At 41.1% G+C, this 18,383-nt stretch overlaps 1 protein-coding gene across 1 annotated transcript in view; it reads right to left on the bottom strand.

The window, feature by feature from the left end:
- LOC132819996 (sodium- and chloride-dependent neutral and basic amino acid transporter B(0+)-like) overlaps positions 1-18,383 on the bottom strand; it is an 82,509-nt gene that overhangs the window by 61,618 nt on the left and 2,508 nt on the right. The window contains exons 4-5 of the mRNA XM_060831927.1: positions 14,124-14,233; positions 9,005-9,061 (exon numbers count right to left, since the gene is read on the bottom strand). Coding sequence (XP_060687910.1) covers positions 9,005-9,061; positions 14,124-14,233 — 167 coding nt within the window. The remainder of the gene's footprint in view (positions 1-9,004; positions 9,062-14,123; positions 14,234-18,383) is intronic.

Raw genomic sequence — 18,383 nt, 5'->3', positions numbered from 1 at the left:
CTTTTCCTCTCAGGAATATACTTTAATTAACAGGTATTTAGTAACTCATTGAGCATTTGCCACCATTTTTCAAATGTCCTGCTCCTTTAATATTTTTCCTCAGTCCCCCAGGGCCAACTGCTTTCTCAGGCCTGTATAATGACTTTTGGCCAACATTAAAACTCCTGTATATGACTCTGTCTTCACTCTTGCCATCTGAATTTGAAACTATAGAAGGTTGTGATCACACCCTACAAGATGATCCTTAACTACATGATCATTACCAATCCTTCCTCATTACACAATACCAAATGTGAAGCAGCCAGTTGGTTCCATGACACGTTGCCATCAGAAAGAATCCCTCAGACACTCTATGAATCTTCCTTCAATACTACCCTTGACAAGTTGATGAATCCAATCAATATCTATGTACAAATCACCCATAATTTCTGTTATGGCTGGCTCATAAGCCCTCATTACTGCCTCATTTATACTTAGCCCTCCTTTGGAAGTATTGTTTGAGAGTCTGTAAATTGTTCCTACCAAGGGGTTTCTTCCCTTGCCTTTTATTTCCACTCAGATTGATTCAACATCTTGGTTCGTTGTGCCAATATCATTTCTTAATGCACCTTGATATCTCCATTAACCAATAAAACAGCTCCACCTCCTATTCCTACTTGCCTATCCCTTTGGAATACTCATTACCCTAGGACATTTCACTCCCAGTACTGATCTTCCTGCAACCACATTTCAATAATCTTCACCAGGTGATGTGACTGGTCTCTATTTGTGTTGTCAGCTCATCAACTTAACTCTGAATGCTGCATGCTTTCGTTAATAAGTTCTACTGGTTTGTCTTTCTCTTTTAATATTTGCTCATACACTCTCCGTTCTTACTTACTAATAAACACTGAACCTCATCTCTCTCATTTACTCCAACTCACATTTTGATCTTTATGATGCCTTCCTTCACCATCGCTGTTAGTGCAAATTGTATTGTGAAATCATTTGGATGCCGATGCAACTTTTCCCCAATTTTTATTTTGATGCAGGTGCTAATCATTTAAGACTAAGAGCTGCATTCTTCTTTCAGACAATAAGGGAACAATTGCTACAAAGAAATGTTATGCGTTTGTCCACTAACATCACCAACAGCACTTTTTTGCCCAACACTGTCATAATTTCTTCAAAAGAAATGATTTTTTTAAGTGATGCAATGCCATTTTTACCTAAACCTGCAAACTGTGTGTCAACTCCCAGAGTGAGCAGCATGAAGAAAAATGAAACAGACCATAATGGTGCCCACGGTAACTGTGCAAGGGCCTCTGGTAGGCAATGAAGACCAAACCGAAACCTGAACAGTGAATAGAATTGAAATGACATAATGAACGTTGCTATTAACTTGTTGTTTACATTCATTTCATTTCATTTATTACAGTTGCCAATATTAGCCACCATTTGCAAAACTATTCATGTCACCAAAGTTGTGCGGATATGTGTTACAATAAAAAACATTAGTTCTTATATATTTGTAATACTAATCACTTTCAATTCAGAAATTATAATATTTAGAAGCAGTGAACACTGAATTCAGAGTGACATTTGCAATCTAAGCAAAAAAGAATCTCTCTAATATATTGGAGAAACTGGCATTTTAAAACAGGGAATAATGTTGGAGAGTAGGGAATGGGGAGAAATAATTGAACGGATAATTTAGAGTGTTTCTTAAATGGTTGGGGATTGTAAAGTGTAGTTGTACAAAGAGACCTCAGTCTCTTGGTGCTAAGTCACTGAGGATTAACATGTGTGTGCAGCAAGCTATTAGGAAGCCTCATGGAATGTCATCCTTTATTGCAAGAGGATTTGAGTACAGGGATAATGAAGTCTTATTTCAGTTGTATAGCAGCTTGGTTAGGCCACACCTGGAAACTGTGCACAGTTTGGTCATTTTTCCTCAGGAAAGATGTCATTGCATAGAGGGAGTGCAAGACTTGCTCCTGGAATGGTAGAACTGTCCGATGAAGAAAGATTGGGAAACTGGGCCTTATTCTCTAGAGTTTCGTAGAATGAGAGGCAATTGCATTGAAACTTACAACGTAGTTAAAGAGAACAACAGAGTAGCTGCAGGTAAGATATTTCCTCTGTCTGCAGAATCTAAAACCAGCGGCCATAATTTAAAACTAAGGGGGATGCCACTGAGGGCCAAGCTGACAAGAAATTAGTTTATTCAGAGTGTTGTGAAACATTGGAATTGTCCAGCACAGAGGGCTGTGGAGGTCAAGATTTGAGTAATTTATGATTGAGATTATTATATTTCTGATTCTCAGTGGTGTACAAGGTCAGGGAATGGAATGAGTAAAAAATATTGAAATGTTTGATCCTTCATTATTACATGGAGTAGTGAGGCAAACTACTCAGACTGAGTGGCCTACCCCTGTTCCTATGTTCCTGCCTCGGTTCAGGCTGTCAAACCACTCAGTGCTCAGACTATTGGAGTAATCAGAATGAGTGAACTGTGTTTTATTGTAACTTTACCTGGTCATTAATTACTTATCACAGCATCATCAACTGATAGAAGTGGCCTAGCACAGATCATTTCCATGTTTCTTGCTCTTCATATTAAACATTTTTTTAAAATGTACTACTGTCAAATTGAATATTTGAGCACATAATATGATCAGTAACTAATCGTCAATAAATAAAAACTGTCTCTGATTCACCTAAAAGCACAATATTATGGAATTCATTCAAAATTTACTTCTTAAATATAAAATGTGGCTCATATGAAATGTAATTCTAAGGTAAATAGCAAATCTTACAGCGGATTATAATGTTAACTGAGTGCTTTTGAAATTGACTATTCTGTGATTCTTTCAAAAGCTCACTTTTAAGAGCTAGGGTTCAACTCCGGGCATACCATTGCATTATTCAGCTCCAATCCCTGTCCAGTATAAACCAAACATCATGGCAATGTGTCTTCAGAGCCTGGCTATCAGTTTGTATCTGAGGATTGATTATTGTGTCTGGACACTGGAATCACTGGAATGTTGGGTTGAATCACTTCAGAGAGAACATTAAAGCTGTCTGACCCTTGACAATTTTAACAGCTCTAGTTTACCTGACTGGGCAACCTCTGAAACGGGCTTATCTTGTCTGTGAGCCATGTGTCCCAGGATGAAGAAAATGCCAAATCCAGCAAACACACTCGAAGCACAATTAACAACACAGACAATGATGGTATCTCTGTAGCAGTTATTGTGGAACTTGTTGTAAGACGACAATGCTACTAAAGTGCCCCAACCCACTGAGATAGAAAAAGAAAATTTGAGTCGCAGCATCTTTCCAGACCTGGTAAATACAAAATAGAATAGATGTCTGGAGGGAAATGAAACACAAACATGTACAACAGATAAACGACATTAATGTGAAGATAATGAGAACTCATGTGGTTAATCCATGGTGAACTGAGCAAAGTAGCTCCCTCTGGTCAACAGTAACTCTTCTTAAACAGAACAGTCATCACTACAGTCGATTATTTACAGCTAAATTTCCTCTGGGATATCTGACACAGGTCTTTCTGGTACAATGAACGTTTCATTAACACAAATTACCTGTTCCGTGATTGACGATTGGGGACGCTTTTCTAAAGTGCAAAAATTCAAAAAAGTATGTTGGCTAGAACACGATTACATCGGCAACACTGTAAGTTGCTCCTTGTATTGCGTGATTCTTGCATAGCGCAGGGTCACACGGAACGTGACTATTGCACTCTCGAAGACGTGACTGTATACTCTTTCACCAGCCATGGTTTTCAGTGACTGACTCACTTGCAGTATTGTACTGACCATAGTTAATTCCATTCTTTTCGTGAAAGTAACAACAAAGAACACCTTTTACCATAAATAATGATCACTTTCATATTGTAATAATATCACAGTAGCTTAATATCAACAGGAACCAGTAAAATTACACTGTAATTTCTAGGATTATGTAAACAATGGTTAAATGATTTAAATCAAAATCCAATTCCTGTCAGAAAAATTAAGCAATAAATAGTGTTCACCATTGTCTATTCACAAAGACTGCTGTATCTTTGGACTGAATACAAAATTCCAGCCATCATTATCCAGTATGCATGAGGACACTGTCAGCTTCACAAATGTGGTATTGCCTCGTCTGCCTATTTGCATTCACTGGGCTCCATGATGTTTCTGTCCTTATGCTGTTGACTGAATCACCTCGGAGATTTGTTTCAAGAAACATGACATTGAAATAGCCTTTTAATGACATGCCAAGCATTTACTTACTGCCAGTCACAATTTCTGGCACTTAAACTACCTACTGGAAGAATGGAATCACAGCTTGGAAGTCACCCACTCAAACTTACACTTCCTTTTCTGTCTCAGTCCTTGCATTGTTATATTCCAAGTACGATAATCTGACTGGTTCAAGATATAATCAGTTGCTTTCCAATGTTCACTCCAATGTAGATTTCAGATATAGACAATGTTCTTTCATTTCCATCTCCCACTTCCAGATACTTGCAGCACCAAATATCATTGACATAGAATGGATAAGGACAAGGCTCATCAAGAGTGGCTCTTTCTATTGCCCTGATACAGCAAAATGTGGGTCAGTATTTGCTTTGTAGGTCAATGAGGTATTTCACCTGAAACTCCTGAATCATTTCCAAGATTTCAGAAAGGAGGAGGCATGAAGGAAGAATTCTATTGCATCCCAATCCCTATCATAATTCCTCATCAATTTCGATCCTCTCGTCCATCATAGCTGATGCCCTGACCTTCTTTCCTGTTAATGGCAGGATGATATAGACCTTAAACTGACTCTTTGAATTCATCACAAGCTTTGTTAAAAATTTCCAAGAATTGAATTAAGGACTCAAAAGCAATACACTGATTTTAAATCAATGATGAAAGTGAGGACTGCAGATGCTGCAGATCAGAGCTGAAAATGTGTTGCTGGAAAAGTGCAGCAGGTCAGGCAGCATCCAAGGAGCAGGAGAATCGACGATTCGGGCATGAGCCCTTCTTCAGGAATGTCGATTCTCCTGCTCCTTGGATGCTGCCTGACCTGCTGCGCTTTCCCAGCAACACATTTTCAGTTTAAATCAATGATGACAAGCTAACAAAGTAAATGTGCTGAGGCACGAATCGATTCAACTAAAAATACTAATGAGACTCAATCATTCATATTGCTGTATTTACCTCAGCATCAGCCAGTCTGGAGAAGTCTGACTGGCTTCCGATGTAGAATTCAATTCCTTTAGAAGCTCCCTCCAGGGTAACCCCTCGGATCAGGAGTATGGTCAGAACCACGTAAGGGAATGTCGCAGTGAAATAAACCACCTGAGCATGGAGAGCACCTTGTTAGATTTTCCTGTATTACTGGTACAACAGAAGAAAATAAAACCTTGAAGCAGTACAAGGCCATGTGGCCCCACCATGCAATAAGATTCTGCCTGATCACCCTGACACTTGCCCTCTCCAGAACCTTTGACTCTCTTGTACATCAACAATTTGTCAAACTCTGCCTTGCATATATTCAATGATCTGACCTCTACTGCTTTCGGAGGAAGAGTATTTGAAAGATTAAAAATTCCACTTCATCTCTACCTCATTTGGAGAACCTTATTTTGTAACTGTGCTCCCTGTTCGAGATTCTCTGAGAAAGTCAAGCTTTCTAAGACCATTCGAAATCTTTGAAGATCATTTCTCGGTCTCCTAAATTCCTGTGAGTACAGGCTCAAACTTATATTTTCAAAAGAATTAATACAAAGACGTTCACTGAACTTTCTCCAATACAAATATACCCCCTAACTAAGGAGACCAAAACAGTAGCTGCTGTACCTTTGTAGCAAGTTTTGCCTACTTTTATACATCATTCACCTTGGAATAAAGACAATATTATCCAACCAAATGGCAAATTAAATGGATTCTCATCAATGCATCGAAGGGAACAGATGACAAACTGAAGAGGAATAGTAACATGGAAGATGTACGCAAGGATTACGTTTTCATCTAGTTCACAGGGTTTGCATGTTGAGACTTTGTTTTGTGATACATTGTTATAATGTGCTTATTTAAACACTGCTAAACCTATAGACATGAGGATCTAAAATTTGAATTTAGGCAACAAAATATGAAGATTTTTATTACAACAAAATGGTTTCTCGATTTAAAAGAATACTATAAAATGGCCTGTGAATCATACTGCTGAACATACTGCTGATTTGCAGAATTAACTTGCAGTTGAAAGATGAGGACAATAGAGTTTTCATAAGATAAACACTGATACATTAATTGACCATTTGAACAAACGTTGAACTAATACATGGCATGACAATTTACGTAAATTAGATATCCTTCTTAAAGGAAATACCATTGGATTAGCCTGTCTTCAATCATATCACCATATTACAATTGATTGGACATTTTTTTGTAGTTAAGAACCCTTTCCCAGAAAATATCATTAGATTAATTCGCTGTAAATCATATGTGATTGGTCTTTCTTGCAATTAAGACTGTACTATTTCTTTAAAAACATGTAAATAATGTGTAATTTTCAAATGTAATTGCGCAACTTTTCCCCAGAACACAGAAGCTTCAATCTCTGTGTTGCTGGATAGAATTGCATCAAGGTACCTTAACTGAATCAACTAATGACCTTTGTTTTTTGAATAAACCGCATTTGTCGATTCCTTTGACCGATCTCGAACCCTTCTTAAGGGGACACAGGTCTTCAGACATAATAACAGAAATTACACAATGAAAAGAATCAGTTAAAGGTAATTCTTACCCAAGAAGCTCACCTCCTCACTGGGTAGGTACATAAAAGACACAGCAAGTTGTTCCTGACGTCAAGTTGGACCTTATGAGATTTCTCACCTGATTCTGCATTAAATCTCACCTTAGCACAGGCTGCTCATGTCACTAACAGATTCCACCCACAGTAACTGCTACACAGCTGTTACAACATATTCCTTCAACATTAATAACTACTAAAGGCACATTACACTGGAATGTCACATGTTGTGATTCTTCTAACAGCCTTAAAATTACATTTGCTCTTTGGTTTGGAACCTATCCAACAATACAACGGGGATGAAGGTCAGAGCTTTGTTAGTTAACCTCTGTTGTCCTCCAACCTATCACAGAATCTTCCTTTTACTCACCGAACCATATTCCCCATGTCCATTGTCTTAAGAAACCTCTTAAACTGCTATTTATTTCTCTCGGTCAGATGAAAGTCCATGGAAGTGAAAGATTAGCTCGGTTTGTCTTGACAGGTGCTTCACAAGCTGTTGAGCATTACCAGCATTTTATTGTTTTCACCTAATGATTGTTCCTCAGGTCTCAGTCCCATTCTCATGTCCAGACAAATCTCATTTCACTCAAATGAAACCCTGATCCTATCCTTCCCCATCACCGCCACCACACCCCCCCTCCCTCACTCCCCCCCAACCCCCAATCCTTCCTCAGCCTTCCACAGCAATTGGAAATTCACCCAGAATTCCAGTGTCAGTGAGTGAACCCTTAGAATGAGGGACACATTGCGGGGGTTTGGGGAAGTTGCTGTTCTTTCCCTCAGGAGAACGTTCTTCAGATCTCCCTCAGGCCTGAAGTGTTGATGAATTATGAATCTCTCATTTTCCATAGAGACACTGTTAACATCACCTGGGAGATAAACCAGACACTTCACAAATTATTTATCGTTTCTAGCTTTACTGTTACTTTGTCACGAGTTTTAACTCTATTTATCACCAATCATTTACCTTTCCTGAAGATTTGATTCCTTTTGATAATGCTGTCCCAACTATTAGCCAGGCAAGAAGCAGACAGAGGGCTAAATACCAGATTACCTCCCCAGTCTCATCCATTGAACTGGAACGGCGTAAAACTGCTTTACTACAGAAAATAAGAACAAAAACATGTAGTAAGTTAGGACACTCTTCATTACACACAGATGTTTTTAGACATAGTGCATCAATGTATTTAACAAACAGAGTTGTGTAATATCTAAATTAATTTTTGATTTATAGAAGCTTTGATTCTTGCACTCAGAAATAAATGTGAAGTTTGATATTCTGTATGACATTTTTTTCCTCGTGTGTATTGATATTTTTCAATGTAAAGCTTTGTTCAAACAAGTTGATGAGATTCCCTGCAGAGCTGATTTGATGTGAAAGAGTTTCTGACAATGTTTCACTGACTGCTTCACAATGCACTGTGAAACCTATCTGGTTTAGTCACTATGTCTTCCAATGAATTCAGCTCCTTCATCTTCCTACACATGGTATCTACCTCCAGACAGTTAATCTAAATCCAATCCCAGGACTGTGTGTTAAAGTAATAACTTATTACAATTAAAAGCAGAGAAATGAACATCAGTCACACATGATTCTAACCATTTCATGTTTAAGAATTCTGGTCATGAATATTATCCTTGAAGAGCAAGAAAACAAAGAAAAGTGTTTTGCTTTATAAATATTGTCAAAGTTACAATGCTTAGAAACCAGAGGAATATTAAATAGTAAAAGTTTCCTTTCCATGATGCCATTTTGTAACAAGTGTGCAATGTAAATAATACCTCAATCAAAATGAAACAGCTTCTCTCTCATTAAACACATATAAACAAACTAACCAACCCAAGAGGAGTTACTGGCCCAACTGTGTAGGTTAGTGGTGCAGCTATCTGCAGCAAGGTACTTACTCCCAGTATTGCTCACTCGGGCCCTGGTGAGGATTGGAGATTTCTGATCCATTTGGACAAGATCCATTGTTTTCCTGCAGCTGTGTTATATTAACGATTTCAAAATATCCATCACTCAGAGTGAGATTGCAGAGAGTCTCTGGAAAATATGTTTCAGTATTATACATCAATTTTGCATCCCATTTCAATATAACCAGGGTCACTGTTTCACTCTGACTGAATTAGTTAATCCTTTTGATTACATGGGTAAGGTTATGCATAGATCAGAACACAGAGGTACAGTCCGTGCACTCACGTTCAGCACAGTCCTGCTCTGGTGCTCAATCTGCTTAATCTCTTGTTGGATAAAAGTCTGCATAAAAGTAATTAGAAAACCAAATTAAAATGGTACTGTATATAAAAAGTTACTTCAAAAGTATTCACTAGTAGTTATTGGAGAAGACTTTAAGGATTATAATGGGCTGGATTATCCAGGGAAGGAGAGTCTCACATACCTTGCTACACCACTCCTTGTTTTACAAAATGAATGAATGGAGCTCCACAGTTCTGAGCGGTAGATTCAACTCAGGGCTCTCTCAGAAATGGGGAGCCACATTTTCAATCTGACAGTGCTTTCACAGCACAGAGCCTGCCAGGGGAAAGCAAAACCCCTTTTCACAACTGCTGTCTTCTCACATTTTAATGTTCCTGACAGCTGCTGTCAAACAGGAAGTTCATAACATAAATGTGTGTTAGGGTGCAGGGAAGGGAAGGTGCTAAACTGATAGGAAAAGGGTGCCAGCTAAATAGGGTGCATGTAGGTAGGGTGCAGATATGCAAATCGAGAGCTATGTAAAATTCCATGTGGATAGGAGCAGGGTGACAGGTTGCCAGGTGGATAAGGTGCCAGCTGAGGAGGTGTAGGGTGCCAAGTGGGTACGATGCCATGGTGCAGGATACCAATGGAGTTTGCTAAATAGTCCAGTGTTGAGGGTAACTTGAGGATGATAGGAGAATTTTTGGGGGGAAGGGAGCAGTCTTGTTGGTCGGTTCCAGTAGCAACAACATTGGTGGAGGGGGATGGAGTCCAATGGTAACAGTGAATGGGAGGGTGGGGTCAAGTTTCATATCGGCAGAGAACTGGGGGTGATATCACATTTCCAGAGGAAGTTGGGGGCAGGGTGTCACAGCTGTGAAGCCATGTGCAGGGTTTTCAGAGCAGATTGTTAATTATTGATTGTACTGAAGCTTTCTTAGTGAGGTGGAGGATTTTCATAAAGAAGATCTCCTTCTCTAGCTGTGGTTACACACAAAAAGAATGCATTTATATTTTGTTTATGATGCATTTAATTTTAAAAGCCTTTGAGCTGATTGGTGACTGAAGCAGGATGCTGTTAAATAAGATAAGAGCACATGGCATTTGGGGCATAGTACTGGCATGGATAGAGGATTGGCTGCCTGGCAGAAGATAGAGAGTGGTGATAAAGGGGCTTTTTTGGGTATTGCAGACGGTGACTAGTGGAGTTCTGCAGGTATCAGTGTTGGGACCTTCACATTATACATTAACAATCTGGATGAAGGAGCTAAGGGCATTGTTGCTAAGTTTGCAGATGAGACAAGCTAAGTGAAGGGACAGGTAGTGGTGAGGAAGTGAGGAGGTTATAGAAGGCTTACAGAGATTAAGAGAGTGGGCAAAGAAGTGGCAGATGGAATACAATGTGGAAAAGTGTGAGGAAGTGCACTTTGGTCGGAAGAATAGAAGCATAGACTATTTTCTAAATGGGGAAAGGCTTCAGAAATCTGAAGTACACATGGTCTTGAGAGTCTTGGTTCAGGATTCCCTTAAGGTTAACATGCAAGTTTCATTGGCAGTTATGAAGGCAAATGCAACTCACTTCAAGAGAGCTAGAACTCAAGAACAGGGATGTACTGTAGAGTCTGTGTAAAGCTTTGGTCTGGCCTCATTTGGAATATTGTGAGCAGTTTTGTGCCCTGTATCTAAGGAAGGATGTGCTGGCATTGGAAGAGATTCAGAGGAGGTTTACAAGAATGATCCTGGGGATGAAGGGCTTATCACATGATGAGCAGTTGAGGACTCTGTGTCTTTCCTTGAGGGTGTATCTCAGTGAAATTTTAAGAATACTGACAGGCCTGGATAGAGTAGATGTGGAGAAGTTGTTTCCATGCATAGGAGAGGCCAGGATCCTAGGGCACAGTCTCAGAGTGGAGGGATAACCCTTTTGAACTGAGGTGAGGAGAAATTTCTTCAGCCAGAGAGTGATGAATCTATGGAACTCATTGCTACAGAGGGCTGTGGAGGCCAAGTCATTGGGTGAATTTAAGGCAGAGATAAAATAGTTCTTAATTGGTAAGGTGATCAAGCATTACAGGGAGAAGGCAGAAGAATGAGTTTGAGAAACATATCAGTGATGATCGAATAGTGGAGCATACCTGATGGGACAATTGGCTTAATTCTGCTCCTATATCTTATGGTCTTATGATCTTACGGACATCCATAATTACTCTGAGCCCAGATGAACCACATTGTTGAATGTACTCTTATCAATTCACTTTCAGAAACTAGCAATGTAAAAATGAAATTTCAAATAACATAAATCTCAAGGATAAGATGAAACAACTGTTTTCAAAAATTACATTGTAATTTTAGCTCAAAAATAACTTCTTCATATCTGAATTATTTTTGGCAAGATGTAACATTCCAAATTCTGAAGTAGAAGATGTGGAAATTGATCGCGACTTGAATGAGTCCTAGCCTATGGAGATAAGGACTTCCATCACTGAATTCTGTGGGTGTATAATGGAAAATCCATGTCTTCTGGGTGTTGATAGATGTCCCTAACTGTATGGTATTAGACAGACAATGATTCTATTCTTTATAAATTAAAAACTAAAAAGATGACTTCGTCACGGATTTTGAAATACTAAATGGAACAAATAACATCAAGAGTCATCGAGTCAGAGAGATGTACAGCACAGGAACAGACCTTTCAGTCCAACTTGTCCATGCTAAAAAACATATCCGAAATTAATCTAGTCCGATTTGCCAACATTTGGCCCGTATCCATCTCAACCCTTCACATTCATATACACATCCAGCTAACTTTTAAATGTTTTAATTGTACCAGCTTCCATCACTTCGTCTGAGGCAGAGAAAAACTGAGTTCTATTCTTCTGGAATATTGGATAATGGAAATGTCCTAAAATTTCGAGAGTTTTTTTTTGGAATAAAGATATGAAGCTCTTCAATGCAAAAATACAGGACTGTGGATGATCCCTGACTGCATTGTACACTCTGGGACTGTCGGTGATCCCTGACAATATTGTACAGACTGGGACTGTGGGTGTATCCCTGACTGTATTGTACAGACTGGGACTGTGGGTGATCCCTGACTGTATTGTACACTCTGGCACTGTGGATGATCCCTGACAGTATTGTACACTCTGGGACTGTGAGTGATCCCTGACTGTATTGTACAGACTGGGACTGTGGGTGATCCCTGACTGTATTGTCCAGGCTGGTATTGTGGGTGATTCTTGACCGTATTGTACAGACTGGGACTATGGGTGATCCCTGAGTATATTGTACAGACTGGGACTGTGGGTGATCCCTGACTGTATTGTACAGGCTGCGACTGTGGGTGTATCCCTGACTGTATTATACAGGCTGGGACTGTGGGTGATCCCTGACTGTATTATATAGGCTGGGACTGTGGGTGATCCCTGACTGTATTGTACGGACTGGCACTGTGGATGATCCCTGACTGTATTGTACAGACTGGCAGTGTGGATGATCCCTGACAGTTTTGTACACTCTGGGACTGTGAGTGATCCCTGACTGTATTGTACAGACTGCGACTGTGGATGATCTCGGACTGTATCGTACAGACTGGCAGTGTGGATGATCCCTGACATTATTGTACACTCTGGGACTGTGGGTGATTCCTGATTGTATTGTACAGACTAGGACTGTGAGTGATCCCTGACTGTATTGTACAGACTGGCACTGTGGATGATCCCTGACAGTATTGTACACTCTGGGACTGTGAGTGATCCCTGACTGTATTGTACAGACTGGCACTGTGGATGATCCCTGACAGTATTGTACACTCTGGGACTGTGGGTGATTCCTGACTGTATTGTACAGACTGGGACTGTGAGTGATCCCTGACTGTATTGTACAGACTGGGACTGTAGGTGATCCCTGACTGTATTGTACAGACTAGGACTGTGGGTGTATCCCTGACTGTATTGTACAGACTGGGATTGTGGATGATCTCTGACTGTATTGTACAAGCTGGGACTGTAGGTGTATCCCTGACAGTATTGTACAGACTGGGACTGTAGGTGTATCCCTGACTGTATTGTATAGACTAGGACTGTGGGTGATCCCTGACTGTATTGTACAGACTGGGACTGTGGGTGATCCCTGACTGTATTGTACAGACTGGGACTGTGGGTGATCCCTGACTGTATTGTACAGACTGGCACTGTGGATGATCCCTGACAGTATTGTACAGACTGGGACTGTGGGTGATCCCTGACTGTATTGTACAGACTGGGACTGTGGGTGATGTATCACCATATTGTGCAGACTGTAGTTGATGTCCAGGATCACCCACAGCCCCAGTCTGTACAGTATGGTCAGGGGAACACCCACAATCCCAGTTTATTTAAAAGTAGATTTTCTTTCAAAGCTGAAGTATTTTGTCCTCTGTTTCAGAAATTTCAACTTGACTCACATCAAGATTTCACATTAAGTTTTGTCAATTCACACAACATGAACCTTTGATAGTGACATGAGACATCCTGAGTTAAATAGTGTTATTGCGGAAGATGAGATGAAATTAAAGAGATGAGACATTTAAATAATTGCAACAAAAACTCTGTGTGTCTTAGAGTCAGACTGTGTAAGAAATATATGTGAGATGATCGATATTTGGAAAAACTCAGAGAAAGAGAATAAGTTAAGAAAATGATAGCTGCAAAAAACACAGTAATAGACAGAGAAGGGAGTCAGTGTGAGACACAATACAGGGATGGAGAGAGATACAAACAATGAACGCAGTCAGAAAGAACACAACACAGACTTATTGACAAGGTGAAAGTAAACGTGAGACATGTGAAAGACTGTTAAATTCTGATGTTTCACTATTTATTTCTGACTGACTGTCCTGCTATTCCAGTGACTCAGTGCCATGATTCCTGCTGCTGCTTTCTATCCGAGTCTTTCTGCTGTATGGCCACAATGAGGATGGTCACTGAAACTATTGTTCATCTCTCTCCCTCACTCAGACTGACAGAATGAACAATGAACAGTCAGTGTGTACACTTTCCCCAGTAGAAGCTAACACTGTACCTTTGGGGGTCCTGCTGCATGTTTCATCTGCTCCCCACCAACTGAAGCAGTCTGCCCATGGTAGGGGTGATTGGAAGGAAGCAAACAGGTAGTATAGACTGTAGCCAACGATGCAGTTGTACGAAATGTTGGACATTGTAATCAGAAGCATCATAGCAATCCCCACACCTGAAAACAGAAGAAAGAACAGGGGAGTCTGGTTTGTGAATTATTGATTTAAAATAATGTATTTGACATGCATTTGGCTGGTCATTCAACCAAATTGGATTTTCTTTCAGTGAGCACAGGACAGAACAGGGAGACTGCCGTGGCTGACCACACCTTTGGGGAAATATCAGTTTTGTTTAATCGATTATGTTGGCTGCTTCAACATTCAGTGTCCAACAGTAAAGATTTCAAAGGCTTTTTGTATTAAACAGGAAATGTTAATTATGTTACAATTCTTTGTCTAGATTACAAGAATGATGCTCCTTGTCTTCACCTTTATATGCCCTCTCACTAATTCTTTAGGACACCATTATCATTGTGAGTGGTGATAATCACACATGCCCAGTCTTAGGCCATAAGGTCATAAGATATAGGAGCAGAATTAGGCCATTCATCCCACTGAGTCTGCTCTGCCATTCAGTCATGGCTGATATATTTTTGAACCTCATTCTCTTGAGTTCTCCTCATAACTCTTGCACCCCTTACCACCAAGAACCTATCTATCTCTGTCTTGAGTATACTCAATGACTTGGCCTTCACAACCTGCTGCATCAATGAGTTCCACAGAGTCACCACCCTCTGGCTGTGGACATTCCTCTTTATCTCAGTTCTGATGAGTTGTCCCTTCAGCTTGAGGTTGTTCCCTCATGTCCCAGTCTCTCCTACTAGTGGAAACATCTTCTCCAGGTTTACTCTATTCAGACCATTCATTATTCTGTAAATTTCATTATTCTGTAAATGTCATTATTCTGTAAATCCTCCTCGGCTCCTTTGAGCCCTTAACTGTTCCTCATTTGACAATCCCTTCATCCCTGGGATCATTCTTGTAAACCTCCTCTGGACCACTCCAAGGCCAGAACATCCTCTCTGAGACATGGGGTCCAAACATTTTCATAGATTTCAAATGCCGTCTGACCAGAGCCTTATAGAACCTCAGTAGCACATCTCTGCTCTTATATCCTAACCCTCTTGAAATGAATGTTAACGCTGTATTTGCCTTCCTACCTGCCAACTGAACCTGCATGTTAACTTTAAGGGAATCCTAAACTCCTACCTTTTATGTTTCGGTTTTCCAAAGCCTTTCCCCAATTTGAAAATAGTCTTTGTTTCTATTCTTCTTACCAAATTGCATAACTCTCACAATTTCCCATCCTGTATTCCATCTGCCATTTCTTTGCCCACTCTCCTCACTACTGTAAGTACTTCTGCAGCCTTCCCACTTCCTCAGCCCTTCCTGTCCCTCTACCAATCTTTGCGACAACTGCAAACGTAGCAACGATGCCCCCAGTCCCTTTGTCCAGATTGTTAATGTATAATGTTGTGGTCCCAACAGTCCTTGTGGAACTGGTGGATTTATCACTAATCTCTGCCCTCTGACAGTCAGCCAATCCTCTATCCATGTCTGGATGGGTTACTGTTTGGAGAGTCAGTGTAGACTTGTTGGGCCAAAGGGCCTATATGCATACTAATCTAACCATGTCAGGACCTTGCCCCTAACACCACCGGCTCTTATCCCATTTAGCAGCTTCATACATGGCTCCTGATTTTAGGCCTTCTGGAAATTCAAATAGATCACATCCATTGGTTCTCCTTCGTCTAACCTGCTCATTACCACCTTAAAGAATTCTAACAAACTTGTCAGACATGACCTACCCTCGATGAAGCTGTGCTAACTCAGCCCTACTTTACCATGCACTTCCAAACCCTCCACAATCTCATCCTTAATAATGGACTGTAAAATCTTATAAATGATCAAGGTCAGACTAACCGGCTTATAGTTTCCTCCCTTCTGCCTCCATACCTTCCCAAACAGGGATGTTACATTAACCATTTTCCAGTTGTCTGGCAACTTCCTTGACTCCAGTGATTCCTGAATGTTCACCAACAATGCCTGTACAATCTCCTCAGCTATCACCTTCAGGATTCTGGGGTGTAGTCCATCTGACCCAGCTGAATTACTCATCTACAGACCTTGCAGCTTCCCCAGCACCTTCCCCACAGGAATGGCCCCTACACTCACCTCTGCCTCCTGACTCTTGACATCCTGGCACACTAATGGTGCCTTCCACCAGTGAAGACTGATGCAAAGTCCCTATTCACTTTCTTCACCATTTCTTTGTTCCCCATTACTACTTCCCCAGCCTCATTTTCTAATGGTCCAATGTCCACTCTCACCTCTTTCTGACCTTTTATGCATCTAAAGCAACTCTTGCAATCTTCTTTTATATTACAATCTGCTTATCGTCAGATTTCATCTTCTTCCCCCTTATTGCTTTTGTAAGTATCCTCTGCTAGTTTTTGACTGCCTCCAAATTTCCAGACTTCCCACTAATTTTCACCACATTGGATGCTTTTCCTTTTGATTTGATGCTATTCCTGACTTCCCTTGTCTGCCGTGGTTGCCTCATCCTCCCTTTACTATGTTTCTTCTTCCTTGGGATGAATTTCTGTTTTGCCCCTCAAACTACCTCCAGAAACTCCTGCTATTGCTGCTCTACCGTCCTCCCTGTTATGGTCCCCTTCCAATCAACTCAGGTCAGCCCCTCCCTCATGGCTTTCTGGTTGCATTGACTCAATTGTAAAGATCTTACACCAGATTCCTGCTCTTCCATTTCAAACTGAAGGGTGAATTTTATCATATTATGGCCACTGCCCCCGATGGATCATTCACCTTAAGCTCCTTAATCGAGTTTACCTCATTACACAGCACCAAATCCAGAATTGCCTGTCCCCTGGAGGGCTCTATCACAAGTTGCTCCAACAAATCACCTCGTAGACATTCTGCAAATCCCTTTTTTATTGGATCCCCTACCAACCTGATTTTCCTCGTCCAGTTGTATATTGAAGACTCCCATGATTACTGCAATTGTGCATCATTTTTTACATGCCTTTTCTACCTCCTGATTTATTTTCTGACCCATATCCTGACTGCTGCTGGGAGGCCTGGACATAACTCTCGTCAGGGTCATTTTTGCTCTGCAAACCCTCAATTTTCCAAGATGGCGACAGTGTAGCAGGGCTGCATGCAGACTCTTATCTAGAGCTCATCCACTTCCATCTACGTTTTAAAAATCTTTTAATTTCTGCTCTCTCTTGATTTTTTTCTTTTCATTTCTCGTTTCTTTGGTGGGTTGGTCAGAGGCAACAAGAGCAGGCTTTACACGGAGTGGTGACAGCCTTCCGGTAATTGGAGGTGGCAGTGATGGTAGCAAGGACATTCCCCTGCTCCTCCAGCAATCGGAGACGGAGGTGATGGACTCTTTAAGGTGCCAGTGCTGGCATATTGGAGGACGGTGGCTGGAGTGGGAATCTTGGCACACCAGCAGACTGGCCTGTCAGTGGAATGAGGCACTCCGGCTCGCAGTAGGCCCAGAGCGGGGACACCTGGTGTCACCAAGGCATCAGCGGAGCAGGAGACTCCTGGCTGGAATCACGGGAGGCCCGGAGTGGGAACTCTTGGTTGTGGGGCCCAACAGTCTACCCAGTATTGGAGGCAGCATTGAGATGGGCCCAGCAGTGATGAGATGGCGCCTGAAGAATGGTGACTCCTATAACAGCGGGTCCAGTGCAGACAGCTGCAAGTCAGTGGAGATGGGCGAGTGACACAGTTGTGGCATCTCTCTCCAGTCTCTCTTTGCAAAGGCATATTCCAGCAGGAGATGTGAGACAGTCACAAACTCCCCCTCCTTAAACCGATTTGTAGGCAACATGCAGTGGCGCAGACAATCCAGGCGTACGAGAAGAATCTCACAGGTACTGCCCTTCTCACCATGAGCCAAGTGATGTCATGGTGCTTGTTGGAAAATTCTGGCGATGAGGCATTCTGCGAAATGACTTTGACAGTCTGCTGACTAACCTGTCCTTTTCCACAGGGTCTTGAGGATGTTACATACTGACCTCTTCCTAATAGACCTGTGGTGAAAAGTGTTTTGAAATTCTTCACAAAGGACAGACGATATGGAACAGTTAAATTCCTTGGAGCAGTCTGCAGCAACAAGACCAGTCCCATCCTTCACAACACCAGGGACAAGTAGAACCTCAGTACATAGTCAGATTTAGTGTTTGTGTACTGAGGAGCTACACACAGCTTGATGCAGCCACACACAAAGAA

Source organism: Hemiscyllium ocellatum, chromosome 11 (genome assembly GCF_020745735.1).
Source record: "Hemiscyllium ocellatum isolate sHemOce1 chromosome 11, sHemOce1.pat.X.cur, whole genome shotgun sequence".
Taxonomy (NCBI): Eukaryota; Metazoa; Chordata; class Chondrichthyes; order Orectolobiformes; family Hemiscylliidae; genus Hemiscyllium; species Hemiscyllium ocellatum.
This window is presented reverse-complemented; position numbering and strand designations above follow the sequence as displayed.